Consider the following 18,059-nt stretch of genomic DNA (forward strand, 5'->3'; position numbering starts at 1 on the left):
ACCACAGGCTGATCAGGAGCTCCTCTCAGAAGTACATCTCTCAGGGGCAGAAAAAGCCTCTGTGCATATGTGCACAAAAGGCTAAGCATGGGGACCGTTCACAGTCTGCACAGTTTGCAGAAATGAGACTCAAGCTGTCAGCATGGGACCCTGTGATGATTTTCCCCACTTTGGTTTTTCCAGACAGGGTTTCCCTATGTAGCCCTGGTTGTCCTGGAACTCACTTTGCAGACCAGGCTGGCCTTGAACTCAGAGAACTACCTACCTCTGCCTTCTAAGTGCTAGGATTAAAGGAGTGTGCCACCACACCTGATCCCTGATTATTGATTTAAAAAAAAAACATTAGTTTATTTCATTTATTTTTGTGTATATGTAGGGGTGTGAGTGATACCTACAGAGGTCAGTGGGCAACTCCCAGGAGTTGACTTTTTATTTCTACCAGCTGGTGCCACCAAAGGATGGCACTCACAATACCAGGCTTGGCAGCGGGTGCTTCTGCCCACTAAGCTGTCTCATTGGTTCCAGTTAATAATATTGGTGGGGATCGTGCAGTTCTGGGAAATATGTGAAGGAAAGCAGGAAAAATGTTATGGGAAATAGGATGAATCCTGACACACTGACTGAAAACAGCAAGGTGAAGGACTGCTGTCCTGGACATTTTTTTTTTTTTTTTTTTTTGTTGCACTGAGACGAGGGGAATTATCTAGGAAGAGGAACATTAGTTGAGGGAGCATCTCCATCAGATTATTTGAGGGTGCGCCTCCATCAGATTGGCCTGTAGGCAAGTCTATGGGGCATTCTCTTGCTTAATGACTGATGTGAGAACAGCCAGTATACTATGGGTGGTGCCACCCATTGGCAGGCAGTCCTGGGTCCTATAAGAAAGCAGGCTGAGCAAGCCATGGGGAGCAAGGCAGTAAGTAGTCAGGTTCCACGATTTCAGTTCCTGCTTCCAGGTTCCTGCCCTGACTTCCTTCAGTGGTGGATGTGACCTGGAAGTGTAAGCGACATGAACCCTTTCTCCATAAGTTGATTTCAGTCATAGCAGTAGAAACCATAACCAAGATACGTGCTGTTTGTAATAGCCACGTTTGAGCATGTGTATATACATGTTCATGTGTGTGCATGTGTGTAGAGGACAGAGGCCGATATTGTGCATCTTCCTCAATCACTGTTCATCTCACTTTTTGATACAGAACTTCTTACTGAACTTTGGGCTCATTAATTCTACTAGGGTGGCTAGAGAGCCAGCCTCCGGAACCTGCCTGGCTCCCCGCCTCCACAGCCCTGGGATTACAAACACACACTGCTGTGTCTGGCTTTTTATGTGAGTGCTAGGAATCTGAACTCAGGTCCTCGTGCCATGTGCCAAGCTCTTTACCTACTGAGACATCTTCCCATCTTTGATTTAAACATTTGTGCGCACACATGTGCACGCGCACAGACACAGACACAGACACAGACACAGACACACACACACACACACACACACACACATACACACACTGAATATATTGAAAGGTTATTGCATTCAGTAAAAGAAACGATCCGCTATAGTCTCTGGTTAAAGATGTTCCTGCAGCTGCAGCTGCTGTGCCATACCGAGTCTGAAGCTCCAGGGACCTTTTTCTTCCTGTTATGATGAACGTGCAGGCTGCGTTTGGTTTCACAATATCTTGTACCTGTAGAACACAGAACACAGAACAGAGCAAATGAGTACAGGTCACCATGTTAGCTGGTCTTTAACACACATCCAAGCTCTGTGAATCAGTGGTTTTTTATTTATTTATTTATTTATTTATTTATCCCATGGAAGTATCAGAGTGACTCTACAGGCTCCCAGATCTATAACGTGGGGATTCTGAGGCTCAGGAGAAGAGCAGACCACTGGTCTTGCCCATACAGAGTTGGGCCTCAGGCTCTGTGTTTAGACTGCTGCTTGGCAAATGTACCTGCCCATCAGGCCTCCTTTAGTAGTTGTCCCCAGGCAGCCCTGACCCAGCCTTTCCCTTCCAGCATGCAGGGCTTTGCCTCCTAGCACAGCCACACACCCCTTGGGAGGGATGAAGATCATATAAGATGTTTGACTCTGTCCCTCAGCAGGTGCTTGAGCCCACATGGGCAGGTGCGTGGTGAGTTTAAAGGTGTGCACCCAGACAGAATTGATGGAGTAGTGTCATGTCCTTGTAGGCTCTCAGATTTAACACTCTTCCATGAGCACAAAACCACAGGCCAGAAGAATAGGCTCACACTCCATTCTGAATTTATCACCCGAGTTTCACTTCTAGATCTTTAACTGGGTCTTAAGTCCTGTCCTCACGAAGTGACAGCCTACCTTGTGTCTATGTGACCCCCATGGCTGTAAACTTTAGTCTTAGCCTCCTATTCTCTTCAACCTGAGGTCATCAGGGACTTGGCAGAAAGTATACTCTAAGACCATGGGGAACACTGCCCACTCAAGGCTAGTATACCAGGACCAAGATGTTGTCTCAGAATTCTCTGAGCCTCAGAGGTGGCCTTCAAAGTTATCCCTTATTGTACCCCTTCCAAGGCGTAAGAGGAGAGAGGGACCCACTCACCTGGAGATCAGAGATGTCCATTTTTTCCCGTACACTTAGCTTCTGGCCCATGAGCCTCAGTTTGGGTACACAGTAGAGCATCACATTGTTGAACTGTAAGAAAGATGTCATGGGGAGTGGTGTCACAGGGAGCCCCTCACAAGGGACCCATATAAACTTTATTTAATGTCATAAAGTAAAACATATAATTTTAAAAGATGCACACACGCCTTTAAGCACAATGCTCAAGAAGCATATTCCCAGCCTATCATGGACAGCAATGGTCCCACTAGATACCAGAGACTAACAAACAAAATCCCAGTTCCAGGAAAGGGTTATGTCTTTTGGAGTTGTTGGCCATTGAGATCCCATAAACACCAAATAGTACAGGCTACTGCTAATGTTCTTGGTTACCCTCCAGAGCTTGGTGATAAGATGCTACTGCTGCAAATACCACATATTTAGTCATAGAACATGGAGAATTCAAGTCAGAACTGACCCAAAAGCTTCAACCCCACTGGATAGCTTCTATAGTGTTGAAAGATGCTATACATTTAACCAGAGGAGAGACATAAGCATACATCATACCCAGATGTGAACCCTGTAAGTTACAATAACAACTGGCCCAGCAAGACACACCCGATTATACAATAGAGGCATGAATGTCATGGGAGTGACCAATCACTTTCTGATTGGATTTAAGCTCCATTCCACAAGATGAACCCCATATGTAGTGCTATTATTCAGACAAGAAACTGTGGCTAGGTATGTCATAGAAACTTGCAGAGCTGGAGAGATGGCTCAGTGGTTTAGAACTCTGACTGCTCTTCCACAGGTCCTGAGTTCAATTCCCAGCAACCACATGGCATCTCACAACTATCTGAAATGGGATCTGATGCCCCCTTATGATGTGTCTGAAGACAGCTACATTGTACTTATATACATAAAAAATAAAAAATAATAAACATATCCTGAGTGTGTGAATGTGAAAAAAAAAGGAAACTTGCAAAGATATAGCTACTTATTCAAGAATAGAGGCTGGCCTATGAGTGTAATTCAGTGATCAGGTATTTGCCTAGCAAATGTAAGGCCTTGGGAAGAACCAAGAAGAGGAAGAAGAGGAGGAAGGAGAAGAAAAGGAGGAGGTAGGGGGAAAAGTAGCTATAGAAAGAGAAACTGTGTCTCTTCCTGTATGTAAGGTACTTGAATGGATCTCCCACTATAACTCCTTCCTTTCTTTTCTCTCCCTCTAAACCAGAGCATGGTTCTGGGGACAGTTGAGATCTTGATGTTTGGCTACAATTCTCTATATTTTGGTTGCTGGATACTCCCTAGTTGCAACCGAGGTAGATAAAAAAGAATAGAAATGCTGGATATATGGAACATAAATATTAGATGCTTGCAGAAACCAGTGCAGTGTCATTAGCAAGAGATAGCCCAAAAAACCTATCTGGAAGGCTACAGAAGAACCTCCTCCTTGTGCTTCTGAATCTTTCCAGTTCTATCCAGGGTCTGAGAAGGCAGATGAGGAAGTTCTGTGCCATGGCTGGCTGGCTCACCAGGAAGAGGTGTCGGTCCTGAGTGGTGCCATTCTTGGCTGATAACTTCTGGATGCTGCCCTCCTTGATCAGCTCATTGGCTGGGTTAACGATGTCCTCTTCCCCACCCAGCTGCTCATACACCTCTAAGAGCTTGTGCATTTTCTCCTGCAAGAGACACAAGATCAGGCACCTGCAAGATCACAAAACCTAGGGAACTGCCATGGACCCAGAGGTGAGCAAAGACATGCTCTGCAACCATCACCCAGAGTCCACTGTAACAATGAAATAACTTCCAGTGAAAAGGGAGGAAAACACAGGGAGACATTTGAGCTGGGTATGAAAGGGTAACTAGAAGCTCATTACTCAGAAACTAATAAGTCACAAACCTCTGCTGCTATGTGCCAGAGGCTGTTCTACGCCATTCATATTTTAATTATTTAATTCTGACACATACTCTGCGAAATAAATGTCATGGCTATCCCCAATTTATAGACAAGGAAACTGAAGCATGCAGGAATCAGTTGAGTCCCTATGACCCAGACTGGGCTAATCTACATGTTACTTTCCTCAAGCCTGGTTGGGGAATCCTAATGGCCAAAGGTACAATGGGGATAAAGTTAACAGCTTGTGGCTCTAACTCTTGGTTAGAATTCAACACTAATCAACGTAGAACCGAGCCTGTAGGGACTTTGACAATAGCAACATTGGCTGGGGCTGAATCTGCTAGCCCTCAGGTGTCCAGTTCTTTGAGTTGTGATTTCTACTTGTGTACCTAAAAGTAGGTAGGTCAGGCTGGCCCTTCTTTGTATGGATGCATAGATGCTAGTGGACCAAACAGCACAGGATGCATGGGACCCTGGAGGGTGGGGAAGAACCTATGACCTTGCAGGAACTGGCAGGTATATAGAGGAATCAGGTGTCATTATGGCATGTCCCAGGGAGGTGGAGCATGCATCTGGCTTGCATTGGGAATGTGGGCATAAACCTACCTGGTTTGTACAGAGAGAGGCTGAGCATGTACTTATTATTAGAGGGTACTGGGATATGCACTTGGCATGTCTTGGTATACATGTGCTCACTGACGGGGCCCACCTGGAACCAGGGGTGAAGGCACTTGCTTATATGGTCCACCTCCTCCCTCTCCCTGCATAGTCTTTGCTTCCCTGCAGCAATCTGAACTCACCATCTTCCTAATGGCAGCATTGGAGTGGTCAGCAGCTGTGGAGATGAGCTCCAGGGACCCTGCGTGAGGAGAACTGAGTGAGCCCTGGGCAACGTGGTAATGTAGCAAGTTCTCACTGGAGAGGCTGACATTGATGATGCCATCTTCCAGTGGGAGACCTTGCTCCTACACTTGGCCTTTCTCAGGGTGCCCAGACTGCTCCAGAGATCTGGCACAAAGAAGGGACAAGGCCCAGAACCATTGCTGAGCCTGCTGGGGATAACACCAAGTGAGACCCCCAACTCTCTTACACAGTACCCAGCCCTGTGCTGCTGGCCAGTTACATTGGTCATGACTCCTAAAATAGGCCCATTGCTGGGCCTCAGGTCTGGATGGAGCCAGTGTTTGGCAGTGCCTTCCCCAGATAGGGTTCTCCCAGGTGAGAGGAAAAGACTAAATCACTTTCTTAGTTATTAGTCGCTCTGTCTCTGTCTCTATCTCTGTCTGTTTCTGTCTGTCTCTATCTCTCTCTCCTCTGCCTTCCCATGTGTGTCTCAGCCCAGGGTTCTCAGTCTTCTCCAGAGACCCCCTCTCCCCAGCCCTTCAGCTACCTCTACTTACTCTCTGCATCCTTCCGGTCTGGGGCATCCCTGGGGAGCCTCTTTAGGTAGTCCTTGAGCAGCAGCTCATAGCGGGGGACCCTCTGCACAGGCTCCAGCATGTGATGCTGCAGTGTCAAGTTCCCACACACCTCCTGCTTCTGGGTGGACAGAGAGCACACATAGGGTCACCATAGGATCTTGCCCCTGCTACTGGCCACCACAGTCCCTGGAGGCTGCCTGGTTTTCAAGACATGATTGACATAGACCACATCTTACAGCTGGGGAAATGGAGGCTCAAAGGTGCCTAATGATAGAGGAACTGGAAATCTCTGGGTGGGCAGGCTTGGGTTGAAGAAAACAAGGTCAAGATACTGCCTCCTCCCATGGGAGTCATTAAGACTCATATTCTATCTCGTCCCTTCAGGTCCTATCTCCTCTCTGTCAGGTGGAGGCTAACTGTGCCTAACTTCCCCAGTATCAGTCCTCATGCCTAGAAGCTGCTGGCTGTCCTTCTGCAGAGTCCCTGCATGATGAATGACAGAGAGAACAGGTGACTGCTGCAACCCTACCCCTGCACTGTCCCTGGCTCTCTACACCACCCCTCCTCCCTCCAGATTCCAGCTCCCCCGGCCCTTGCCACACTTCAGCACCTTCTTGCTGCAGACAGCAGCAGTTCACATCCTTCATCCTGCACACAAGTCTATCTGAGACAATGCTAGCAATATGTTACCTCTATGCTCACCTTGGTCTTTCTGCCATGCTGCCTGGTTCTTCTGCCTGCTGACAGCTGAGAGAGCCCACTGTTTCTCCTGCTCTCCACTGCCCTGCCCCCTAGCAACTTCAGGATCCCAGACACCCACACCTTCCTCAGGCCCCAGAACAAAACTTCTGTTGGAGATAGACCCAGAACAGTCTAGGGTCCAACAGGGTCTAGGGATTTGGACTCCAGTCCTTGTACTTACACTGAAACACTAGCCACCAGCAATCTTCTCAGTCCCTAAACAATGAGTTTTCATTTTGTTTTGGTTTTTTTGGTTTGTTTGTTTTTGGAGACAGAGTCTCTCTGTTTAACAGATCCCTGGCTAACCTGGACTCTATTCATAGACCAAGCTGGCCTTGAACTCACAGAGATCAGCCTGCCTCTGCCTTCCAAGTACTTGGATTAAAGGCATGCACTACCACCCCTGGCTTTTTTTTTTTTAATGAAGTTTGTACTTAAGTTAAAAAAAAATCTGAGTATTGGTGCTGGAAAGATGGCTCAAAGGTTAAGAACATTTAAAGCTTAATTCTAACAACTACATGACTAGCAACCATAGGAAACTCTAGTTTCAGAGTTTCTGACATCCTCTTCTAACCACCCTGGAGCTCCAGACATGCACACAGTTCATAAACATACATGCAGACAAAACACTCATACACATAAAATAAAATTTAAAAGAAGTCTGAGTGTAATGTGCTCATTTGAGACTCCAGTGCTGGGGAGGCAGAGATAATCACACATCATTGGCCAGTTAGCCTAGCAGAGTCACAACAAAAGACTCTGCCTCAAAAATCAGATGGGAAGAGATAGAAGACACTCAACACTGACATCTGACCTCGATATGCACATATGCAAATATGAGCATACACACACCTATGTACACAGGCATACATCACACAGACAAATTATTTCAAGCAAGCTATTTCCTGGCTATTCCCAGGGCTTCAAAGCATCTCCCTGCTAGAAACTTAAGAATAAAGGCAGGGGGGGGGGGCAAGGAGGGGAGATTTTGCTCCAGCGAAGTTCACACGGAGGCACAGCCTAAATTGAATCATGGATAAACCACAGATAATCCCAAAACCAAGAGGCAGTAGCCAATTCCCTCAAGAGGACAAGGGCAGAGCCTGTCCTCGAGGGAAGGACTCGACCTGATAATGAGAACAGTGTGTGTCCTAGTTTGGCTTATGAACCACAAAGAGAAAAAAGGCAAAGAAATATTTCAAGTGCATCAACCGGGATAGCTGGTGAGTGTGGGGGCTGTGAGGAGACAGTGCTGTGACAGTCGTGTGGGGTTCCTGATTTCAGTCACCACGTGGGCGTGTGGGAGACACTCTCCATCACACTTGGTGATGAGGGCGGCAGTGTCTGCAGATGAGTTTCCAAAGACAACGGCCATCGTATGTGCTTAGAGATAAAGGTAAGTGGGGCAGAATGTGATGTCTGTAGGCTTTCTTTGTGTGGTTACTCCTGGGTATGCTGTGTGCATGAGTATCTCTGGCTGAAACTAGATCTCATCTAGGCTTGCTCATCAGCCCAGAACTACCTGTCTCCATGATTACCCTCAGCCCCACGTACTAGGGTTCAGACACATGCCACCATACCTGTGTTACCTTGTGTTAGACATCCAAACTCAGGCTCTCAGCTCCTTTCTCTAGCCTTAAGTTGATCACCTTACAAATCCTTGGTAAATGTCTGAATTTCTTTAAGGCTTATAATTTAAAATAGGCTTTGGATTAAGCAAAGGCATTTCCCTCCAGAGACCAAGGGAAACGAGATGGTCATTTGATCCCATTTTGTCCAGGTCTAGGCTTCTCAGCTGTGGACATTTATGGAGGAGAATTTTCTATTGTGGGTCAGCCTGTGCACCGTAGACCTGCCCCAGATTCGACCCTCCAGGTACCGAAGCAATAGCAGTGTCAGTAGACACTGATCAGGTCTTGGCAGAGAACGTCTGAATTGTGCTGAGGCCAAGGGGCAGAACCTTAGGTGTGTTTAGTAGAAACCATCCCCAGGTGGCACCCACTGTTCAGGGACTGCGTAGTACTGAGGTAGCCAATGCACGAAACTGTCATCCCAACCCCAGAGGTGTCTTGTCACCCTAGGACCTGCTGGACCCAAGAACCTGGTCTGCTCTATGTGGACAGGAACAGTGGCCTGTGCTCAGGCTGAACACTGCCCTGCTCTCTGGAGGGAGAGCTGTCCATGGATCTCCACAGCACAGATGAGGCTCATGCTTATGTGAGAGTTCAGTGTCATAGTGTCTCCAGAGGGCTGGCCTGGGGGACAGTGTAGCTGCTCAAGCATGAGGAACTGAACGCAACCCCAGAGCCCATGTAGAAAACCCCAGGTATGCTGACGCAGGCTTGCAATGCCCAACGCTCTGTAAACTGGGTGTGGAGGTACACACTTTTGTAATCCTAGCTCACAGGAGGTGGAGACTGGAGAGTTCAAGGTCATCCTTGGCTACATAGGAAGTCCAAAGCCAGCCAGATCTAGAGACTTTGTATTATTGTTATTGTAGTGGTGGTGGGATTTTTGATTTTGTTCTTTGTTTTGTTTGGACATGGTCTTACTATGTAGTGCTGTCCGGTCTGGAACTTGCTATATAGACTGGTCTGGCCTCAAACTCACAAAGATTTGATTGCCTCTGTCTTCTGAGTGTAGAGATTAAAGGCATGTGCCTTGCCTGAGACTTTGTCTGTGGTGGTTTGAATATGCTTGGTCTTTGGGAAATACTACTATTAAGAGGTGTGGCCTTATTGGAGGATGTATACAGCCTTGTTAGAGGAAGTATGTCACTGTGGGGGGTGGAGTTTGGCGGTCTCCTCCTATGCTCAAGATCTGCCCAGTATGGGAGAGACAGTCCTCTTCTGGCTGCCTTCAGATCAAGATATAGACCTCTATGCTTCTTCTCTAGCACCATGTCTGCCTGTATGCTGCCATGCTTCCTGCCTTGATGATAATGGACTAAACCTCTGAAACTGTAAGCCAGCCCCAATTCAATGTTTTCTTTTATAAGAGATGTCTTGGTCATGGTGTCTCTTCATAGCAATAAAACCCAAACTAAGACACTATGCTTAAAAAAAAAAAAAAACTTTTTGAAGTTAAAAAAAAAATAGTGTGTATGCCATACTACCTGGATGGTGTGGATGACATCCTTAAACTGCGGAGAACGCTGGGTCCAAGTGCTCACCAGCCCCATCGCTCTGTCAAAGTTCTTGACGTACTCGCCATACATCTTCAGGAATGGAGCCAGTTTCTGCAGGATGTCTCCGAGGCGAGGGTTTGTATCCCTGTGTGGAGAAGCACGGTCACTGGATGAGGAATCTAGGTGGCATGGTGCTGATGCCTTGTCCTATGGTGCTAAGCACATTGGTCACTCTCTCTGAATGTTCCCCCATCCCCCACCCCACCCCCACATACACTGTCTCTAAACACATTGACAGCACAGGCTGGGGACCAGTGCCCATAGAGAAGGACTTAGCAATAGTGCTGTCCTTGAGCGGCAGGCCACAGTTATCAAAGATGGTCAGTGAAGTGTCATTCTAAGTGACAGAGTAGAAATGGTGGGTCTACACACTACCACCAAAGCCAGGGAGAGAAGAGGACTTGGCAGGACCAGTGATGAAAACTTCTGAGTAAACTGAGTGAAGAAATAAACTCTAGGAAGCAAACATCATAATCATGATTGTACAGTTATTTCCTCTATGTTAAAACATCCCCTCCAGAAGGGAGGCTCCATAAAACTCAGGAAGTAAAACCTACCAGGCTCAGGAAGTGATCGAAACTTCAGGAAGTTCCTGAAACTTACAAGATTCACAGGACCTCTTCCCAAGGCCATATAAGCACTCACAATTGCATAGGAGACATTTTTCCACTCCACCAGGCTGCCCTCAAGCTGTGAGGGAACTCCTGGAATGCCGCTTTTGTGAGTCCTTCCCTGCTGTGGCCACCTTTAAGTCACTCCAGGAAGCCCAGTGCTTAAGTAACCTCAGAAAACTCACTGTTTCAACTAAGCTGGGATTGGATATTTATTTATTTATTTATTGGTCTATAACTGGTGCCCTGTCTTGGGTGAATAGATGTTGTTCACACCTCCACAGGAAAAACCATCGTCATAATTTCCGATCTTAGAACTCTCTTTTGGAGATTTATCCTTTGTAATTACAAAAAACAAAGGGGAAAAAAAGGCACAGACACAAAGCCACCACTTGGTACTCCTATGAAACTGTGCACAGGGTTTGATTTTATAACTTGAACAATTGGAGATGCAAGGCAAGAGGCCGTGTGTCATCATTACAGGACTGAGGCAATCCTCTGTGAGCTTATGGTAGGGCCTCCAGGGTATGGAAGGAGAAGGCCTGTGCTGCCAGCCATGGACTTTGTCACCCAGCTCTAGTGCAACCTGTTCTGCAGCTTCTGAAGATTGACAAAGTGACCCAGCCACACACTGAGCAAAGGTAGATACAGAGAGACAGAGAGGGGAAACGAAGCCATCAGCATCATGCATTGCTCCCCCTCCAGATGTCAAATCTCATCTAGATCCATAAACTCAAGAGACATCAGTTATGGTCACGACCCAGGAAGAGATGGAGCTGGGGTTGCCTGGAAGGGAAGGGAGACACCCAGTCCTCCATGACAAGGACCCCACCCCCAAGAACCTGCCAGGGTTCCAGGCAGGCGAACTGGAGTTTAGGGTCCCTGTGGGTGGGCATGGACCAGGCTTACCACTCCTCTGTGATCCTCTTCTGCAGCTCGGGCAGGAGGAACTGCCCATGGAAACGGTAGATGGAAGAGATGTTCGAGAAGATGCCGGTGGTGACTTCCAGAGGGATCCCTGCTTCTGTCAGCTTAGTACAGAAAACCTGAGCAGAGAGAGGCCACTGAGTGTGAGTGACTCATACGCCTGCCACATAAGTGGGTTCTTGGGCTTCTTGTATGTGATGTGTGTCTGTGTAGTGTGTGTGTGTGTGTGTGTGTGTGTGTGTGTGTGAATGAATGTGGTGTATGTGTGTGTAATGCATACACATGTGTGTGTATAGTTTTATGTAGGAGAGTATGTAGTATGTGTGTGTGTGTGTGTGTGGTATGTGCGTGTGTCTGTGTAGTGTATGTGTTTGTATGTGTGTTGAGTGTGTGTGGTGTGTGTGAGTGGATGTGGTGCATGTGTGTGTAGTGCATACACCTGTGTGTGTGTACATGTGTGTGTAGTTTTCTATGTGTATAGGACAGTGTGTATGTGATGTGTGTGTGTGTGTGTGTGTGTAGTGTGTGTGTGTGTAGTGCACACACCTGTGTATGTGTGTGTAGAAGCTGTCACTCCTCACCACATTCTCTTGAGGCAGGGTTTAGAGCTAGGTCAGCAACCATCAAATCCCAGCAAACCCTTCTGCCTTTGCACCTCTGTGGTGCTGGGGCTACAGGTGTGCACTTAAAAGGATCTGTTTACTTTATGCTTATGTGCTTTGTGTGAGTTATGTCTGTGTCCCACGTGTGTGCCTTGTGCATCAGAGCCTCTGGAACTGGAGTTACAGATGGTTGTGAAGCCCTGTGTTGGCACTAGAGACCAAACTCAGACAGATCTTCTGAAGATCCACCAGTGCCTCCAACAGCTGAGCCATTGCTCCAGCCCCCAAGTGTGCACTTTTTTACATGGGTCCTGAGATTCAAACACAGACTTATACAGAAAATACTCTTCAATGTTTGTAATGACTAGTTTCAGTGTCATCTGAAAATAGGGAACCTCAGCTGAGAAATTGTCTCCATAAGATCCTACCATAGGGCATTTTTCTTAATTAGTGATTGAAGGGGGAGGGCCCAGCCCACTGATGGGTTGCCATCCGTGGGTTGATGGTCAGGGTGCTCTAAGAAAGCAGGTTAAGTAAACCATGGAGAGCAAGCCAGTAAGCAGCACCCTCCATGGCCTCTGCATCAGCTCCTGCCTCCAGGTTCCTGCCCTATGAGTTCCTGTCCTGACTCCCTCCACTGATGGACTATGTGTACACCAAATGAACTCTTTCTTTTGCAACTTGCTTTTGGTCATGGTGTTCCACCACAGCAACAGTAACCCTAGGACACCCTCTTACCTACCGAGTCCTCTCTCTAGCCCCACTTAGGTTTTCTTACTGAACATCAGAACATCCTCCAGCTTTAAGTCCTACTGAAAGCTCGCTTGCAGGTGAGGATCAGGGCTGAGGTAGGAGCAGCTCCTGAGGATGGGTTGGGACATCTGTCTGCCTCACCTTCTCAGGCTTGTGAGGTGCAGGCGGAAGCCACCTCCACCCCCACACCCCACCCCCAACACCGGAGCAGGCCTTGTTCTCCTGGGGCTGTATTTCCTGTGGTAGGGATCTTCCCACTTCCTCATGAGCAGGGATGCAGAGCACCCGCTGGCCCAGCTACGGATGGTTTGTGTGTGTGCACGTGCACGCGGCCATGGATGTGCACCTGACTGTGGAGGCTGGAGAACAACTTCAGGTGCCTTCCTCAGGTATCATTCACCTTGGTTTTTGTTTGTTTGTTGTTTGTTTATTTGGATAAGATCTTTCCACCAAACCTTAATCTTTCCGAGTTGATAAAACAGGAGATAAGACAGGGATGTCTGGACAGCAAGCTTCAGGTATCTCTGTCTCCATCTCCCGAATGCTGAGATACAAGCATTGGCCACTATTATTAGGATGTTTAGGTGAGTTCTAAGAATCGAACTCAGGCTCTTGTGCACTTAAGGCAACCACCTGATGGACTGAGACATCCTCCCCAGACCCCAGCATCCATTCATGTGTTCAGTGCATCCTTCATGAAGAGATGTCCCCCAAAGTGAACATACGGAGCTTCTGCCCCAGAGCCGTGAGCACTGTGGACAACGTGCTTTCAGGCCACAGGTCACTTCCTCAGAACTTTGGTATTTGTCAGTCCTGCTCCAATCACAATACCCAAACAGGGTACAGGAACAGGTGGTTTGAATTCCGGTGTGGACAGAAGGGGATTCCCAGCCCCTCTTGATTACCTGGTCCAGCAGGTGCAGCCGCTTCACGTAGGCTTCCTCCGTGTGCAGGAGCTCCTGGGCAATATGAAGCAGCTTCTGTGGGTCAGAGCACTGCAGAGAGAGGGGAAGCCACTTAATTGGGGAGGGGCACCAAACAAGGCTACCCGGGGCACACCAGGATGCCCAGGGGGCAGAGAGAGCAGACAGAGGCACCTGGATTTCAGATGTAGCACTTGGTCTCTTAAATGCTATTTTCAAGGACAGATCAATAAAAAGCACAACTGTTCCTGCCTGTCTCCTGAAAGTTACTACAGTCTAGGTGTGACTCTTACATTTCTGGACCTCTAACTAATGAGTGGCCATAGTAACCACTGCACAGCTGAGGTCCAGCTCAACAGAAGAAAATTTGCCTAACATGCACAAACCTGGGGTTCCATTACCAGTAATGTGGGTGCGGGTGCATGCTTGCACATGCACACACACACGCAAAGTGACATCAACAAGACATTAGGTCAACAAGTTGCGGGTCCTCCATAGAGACACAGAACAATATACGGACCACATCATGTATGAAGACTGTAGACACAAACTGAGCAGGTACAGTATCTACAAATATATTCCAAGAAGGGAATCCCAGGGGAAGGTGGGAGATGCCTGTCTTAATCCAGTTGTTTGGCAGATAACAAAATACCTGTGCTCCTCCCACACCAGGGCTCCTCCCACACCAGGACTCCTCCCACACCAGGGGCCTTCCCACACTGGGACTACTAGGCTTGCAGGGCAGAAATAGAAATCTCAGTCAGGCACTGATAAGTCTGGCTCCTCAGAGGTCTACCCAGGGCATTTGGGACTGTGGACTCTCTCTTCTGTGAGTTGAGAGCAGAAAGACCCAGAACTGGAGTGTAAAAGCCACTGACAGCAAAATCCAGCAGCACATTAGAGTTCTGGTTCCACAGGCAAGATGCTCTGAGACCCACCCCCACCCCACAGCCGTGCTGATGGGTAAAGGTTTCCTCTCCCTGAAGCTAGCACATAATCTGGAGAGATGGTCTCTTCAAATGCCAAAACTAAAAGCAAGAAACAAAACCTATAAACCGTACATAGAAGCAGAAGAATATGGGCCAATCAGAGAAAGAAAACAAACTCCCAAACTTGATCCTAAAGAAATAGATGTGGGAGCTGGAGAGTCACCATGTGGTTGCTGGGAATTGAAATCATGACCTCTGGAAGAGCAGCCAGTGTCCTTAACTGCTAAGCCATCTGTCCAGCTCCCAAATCTGAATTGATGCCCTCTTCTGGCTTGCAGGTGTATGTGCATAAAAATAAATTTAAAAATTAAAAAAGAAAGAAAGAAAAGAAACCCAGATCTGTGGCTCAAGGGGATTGTTACAGTCAGTAAAGTCCTTGTCACATAAGCGCAAGAGCCTGAGTTCATCCCTCAGCATTTACATAAACAGCTAGGCATGGTGGCATGCTATTGTAATTCAAGGACTGGGGAGATAGAGACACATAGATCCTTGGTGCTCTCTGGCCAGCCTACTCAGATCCCAGTGAGAAACATTGTCTCAAAACAAACCAACAAACAAACCCAAGGGATGGTATGCAATGGATGGCATCAGGTTGTACACATTAGAACACATGCATGCATGTGTACCTACACACACACACACACACACACACACACAGAGAGAGAGAGAGAGAGAGAGAGAGAGAGAGTGATCTATGAGTTTCCTTATGGGAAAAATATATATTTGTCATAGAGGAGCTCAAAAAAAATCAAGAACTGGAGTAGGAACAAGGGATACCACCAACAGGGATAAAAACAAGACCTTTAAAAAGAATGAAGCGGACATTCTGGAGTTGACTAGCCTGCAGAACTCATAGAGAGGGTCGAAAGAATCAGCAAACTTGAAGAGAAATCATTCAGACAGGTAAAGTGCTGTGATCTTTCTTCTCTTCTTTATTATTTTCTGTGGATAGGTGTTTTGCCTGCTTGTTGTCTATGCACCTGTGCATGCAGTACCCATGGAGGCCAGCAGAGGGCATTAGATTTCCCAGGACTGGAGTTACAGAAGGTTATCTGTGGTGCTATTGTGTGGGTGCTGGGAATCAAACCAGGTCCTCTGGAAGAGCAGCCAGTGCTCTTAACTGCTGAGCCATCTCTCCAGTGCCACATCCTGCCTCTTTTTTCAAGATTTAATCATTTTTATTTTATGTATATAAAAGTTTTGCCTGCATGCATACATGTATTCCAGGTGTGTGCCTGATGCCTGAAGAAGCCAGAAAGAGGGTGTCATATCCCCTGGAACTGGACTTACAGATGGTTGTGGATAATAGGAACCGAACTCCGGGTCCTTTGCAAGAGCAACCAGTGCTCTTAACCCACAAGCCATCTCCCTAGCTCCCAAAGAAGTCACTTAAAATCAGAGCCAGTGGAGAAAGGAAAGAATGAAGAAACGTGTTGGGATTCTAAAGGCTTTTCAGGACACCTTTGGGTAGATCTCCATATGGGAGTCACAAAGGGTAACAGACAGAAAACATTTGCAGAAATGATAACTGAAGACTTCCTCAATCTCAGGAAAGAAATGACCACACACGTTCACAAAACTCGGCGTAGAATAAGGAACCGGCCACCTAGTTCATGCTTATAAGCCTGGTGTTCACAAGGCTGAGGTGGGAGAGTGGTGAGGTAGAGGCCAGCCTGGGCTACACAGAGGGACCCTATGACAATAACACAAAGGAGGGTACACCAAGGCACCCTATGATAGAAATAAATATCTAAGAGTCGTAGGCAATATTAAAGGGAAGAGAGCAATATAACAGAAGCAGCCGGTCTCACTTTCACGGGCTTCCATGGAATTTCCAGATGTTTCTACAAGGGATGTTTGAAGCTCAGAGAGAATGGACTGCTGTTAAGGCTGCCTAAGAGAAAACATTGTCAGGTGATGCTATGGTATCAGGTGAAACTGTCCTTCAAAGACAGAGAAATTAAGACTTTTTCTAGGAAAAGATGGGGCAGATGGCTCAGCAGTTAGAACCTTTGCTCCTCTTGCAGAAGAACAGAGTTTGATTCCCAGTCCCCACATGGTGGCTCATAACCATTTGTAACAGTGTCTTCTCACCTCTGTGGGCACCAGGCATTCATGTGGTGCCCATACAAATATTGCGGGCAAAACATCCATGCACATAAAATACAATAGAATTTTAAAGACTTTTAAAAAAACTTTTTAAAAAAGCAAAGGCTGAGGGAGTTTATAATTAGTAGACCCATACTTAAAGAAAAAAAAACCAGTAAAATGAGTCCTGGTTCATCAGTTAAGAGTTCTAGTTGTGCAACCATGAAGACTGAGTCCAGACACCAGCACAAATGTTCAAAGCCGGGTGTCTTGCCCACACCTGTAATAGATCTAAGGGGATGGAGGCAGGAGGATCGCTGGGGCTTGCTTGCTTTAAGCCTAATGGAGAAAAGATGGGCCCCAGGTTCAGGAATAGACCCCAACTTTACTGGCTGGTTCTGTGTGTCAACTTGGCACAAGCTGAAGTTATCGTAGAGAAAGGAACCTCCCTTGAGGAAATGCCTCCATGAGATCCAGCTGTAAGGCATTTTCTCAATTAGTGATCAAGGGAGAAGGGCCCAGCTCATCGTGGGTGGTGCCATCCCTGGGCTGGTAGCCTTGGGTTCTATAAGAGAGCAAGCCAGTAAGGAACATCCCTCCATGGCCTCTATATCATCTCCTGCCTCCAAGTTCCTGTCCTGTGTGAGTTCCAGTCCTGACTTCCTTTGGTGATGAACAGCAGTGTGGAAAGTGTACGCTGAATAAACCCTTTCCTCTCCAGCTTGCTTCTTGGTTATGATGTTTTGTGCAGGAATAGAAACCCTGCCTAAGACACCGACTAAAAGGAAGAAACCCAGAGTGATGGAGAAGGCCACCTGATGTTTTCTCCTGATCTATGCAACCCCTACCCCAAACACAGACACACATATACCAACAGTAAATAAATAAATAAATAAATAAATAAATCCATCCTTGAGTGTGTGTGGCAGGGGGAGAAAGGCAGAAGGTGTCCTTCAAGTAGAAATGACAGGCTGAGGCTGCAGATGTGGCTGCATTGGTAGAGTCCTGGCCTGGAGTGCAGGAATCTCTGGGTTCAGTCCCAGCACCACATAAAGTGGGTGTGGGTGGCACATGCCTGGAGTGCAATCACTTAAGAGCCTAAGACAGGAGAAGCATTCACTTGGGGTCACCCTGGGTTACACAATCTCAGAAACAATAAGAGAAGCGTTAAATCTATCTTCAATGGTCCAATAGCATACAGGTGAATTTGAGACATCGGTAAAACAAAGGGGAGGGGATGAGGAAGGCCAGAGCTTGGCCAGCATCAGATCAAATGTAGCTTTACATTTTTTTAGTAACAACAACAGCGACTGCACGTAAAACATTTATGGATAT

General features: G+C 47.1%; 1 protein-coding gene across 4 annotated transcripts in view; it reads right to left on the reverse strand.

Moving 5' to 3' along the window:
* Nucleotides 1-18,059, reverse strand: part of Fgd3 (FYVE, RhoGEF and PH domain containing 3) — a 58,760-nt gene that overhangs the window by 14,381 nt on the left and 26,320 nt on the right. For all 4 annotated transcript variants that reach the window (XM_006516929.4, XM_006516930.4, XM_006516931.4 and 1 more), the window contains 8 exons: nt 13,630-13,719; nt 11,352-11,488; nt 9,760-9,916; nt 5,883-6,021; nt 5,283-5,341; nt 4,118-4,264; nt 2,580-2,672; nt 1,603-1,682 (listed from right to left, as the gene is read on the reverse strand). In XM_006516929.4, coding sequence (XP_006516992.1) covers nt 1,603-1,682; nt 2,580-2,672; nt 4,118-4,264; nt 5,283-5,341; nt 5,883-6,021; nt 9,760-9,916; nt 11,352-11,488; nt 13,630-13,719 — 902 coding nt within the window. The remainder of the gene's footprint in view (nt 1-1,602; nt 1,683-2,579; nt 2,673-4,117; nt 4,265-5,282; nt 5,342-5,882; nt 6,022-9,759; nt 9,917-11,351; nt 11,489-13,629; nt 13,720-18,059) is intronic.

The sequence above is a fragment of the Mus musculus genome, chromosome 13, assembly GCF_000001635.26.
Source record: "Mus musculus strain C57BL/6J chromosome 13, GRCm38.p6 C57BL/6J".
In the NCBI taxonomy this organism is placed as follows: Eukaryota; Metazoa; Chordata; class Mammalia; order Rodentia; family Muridae; genus Mus; species Mus musculus.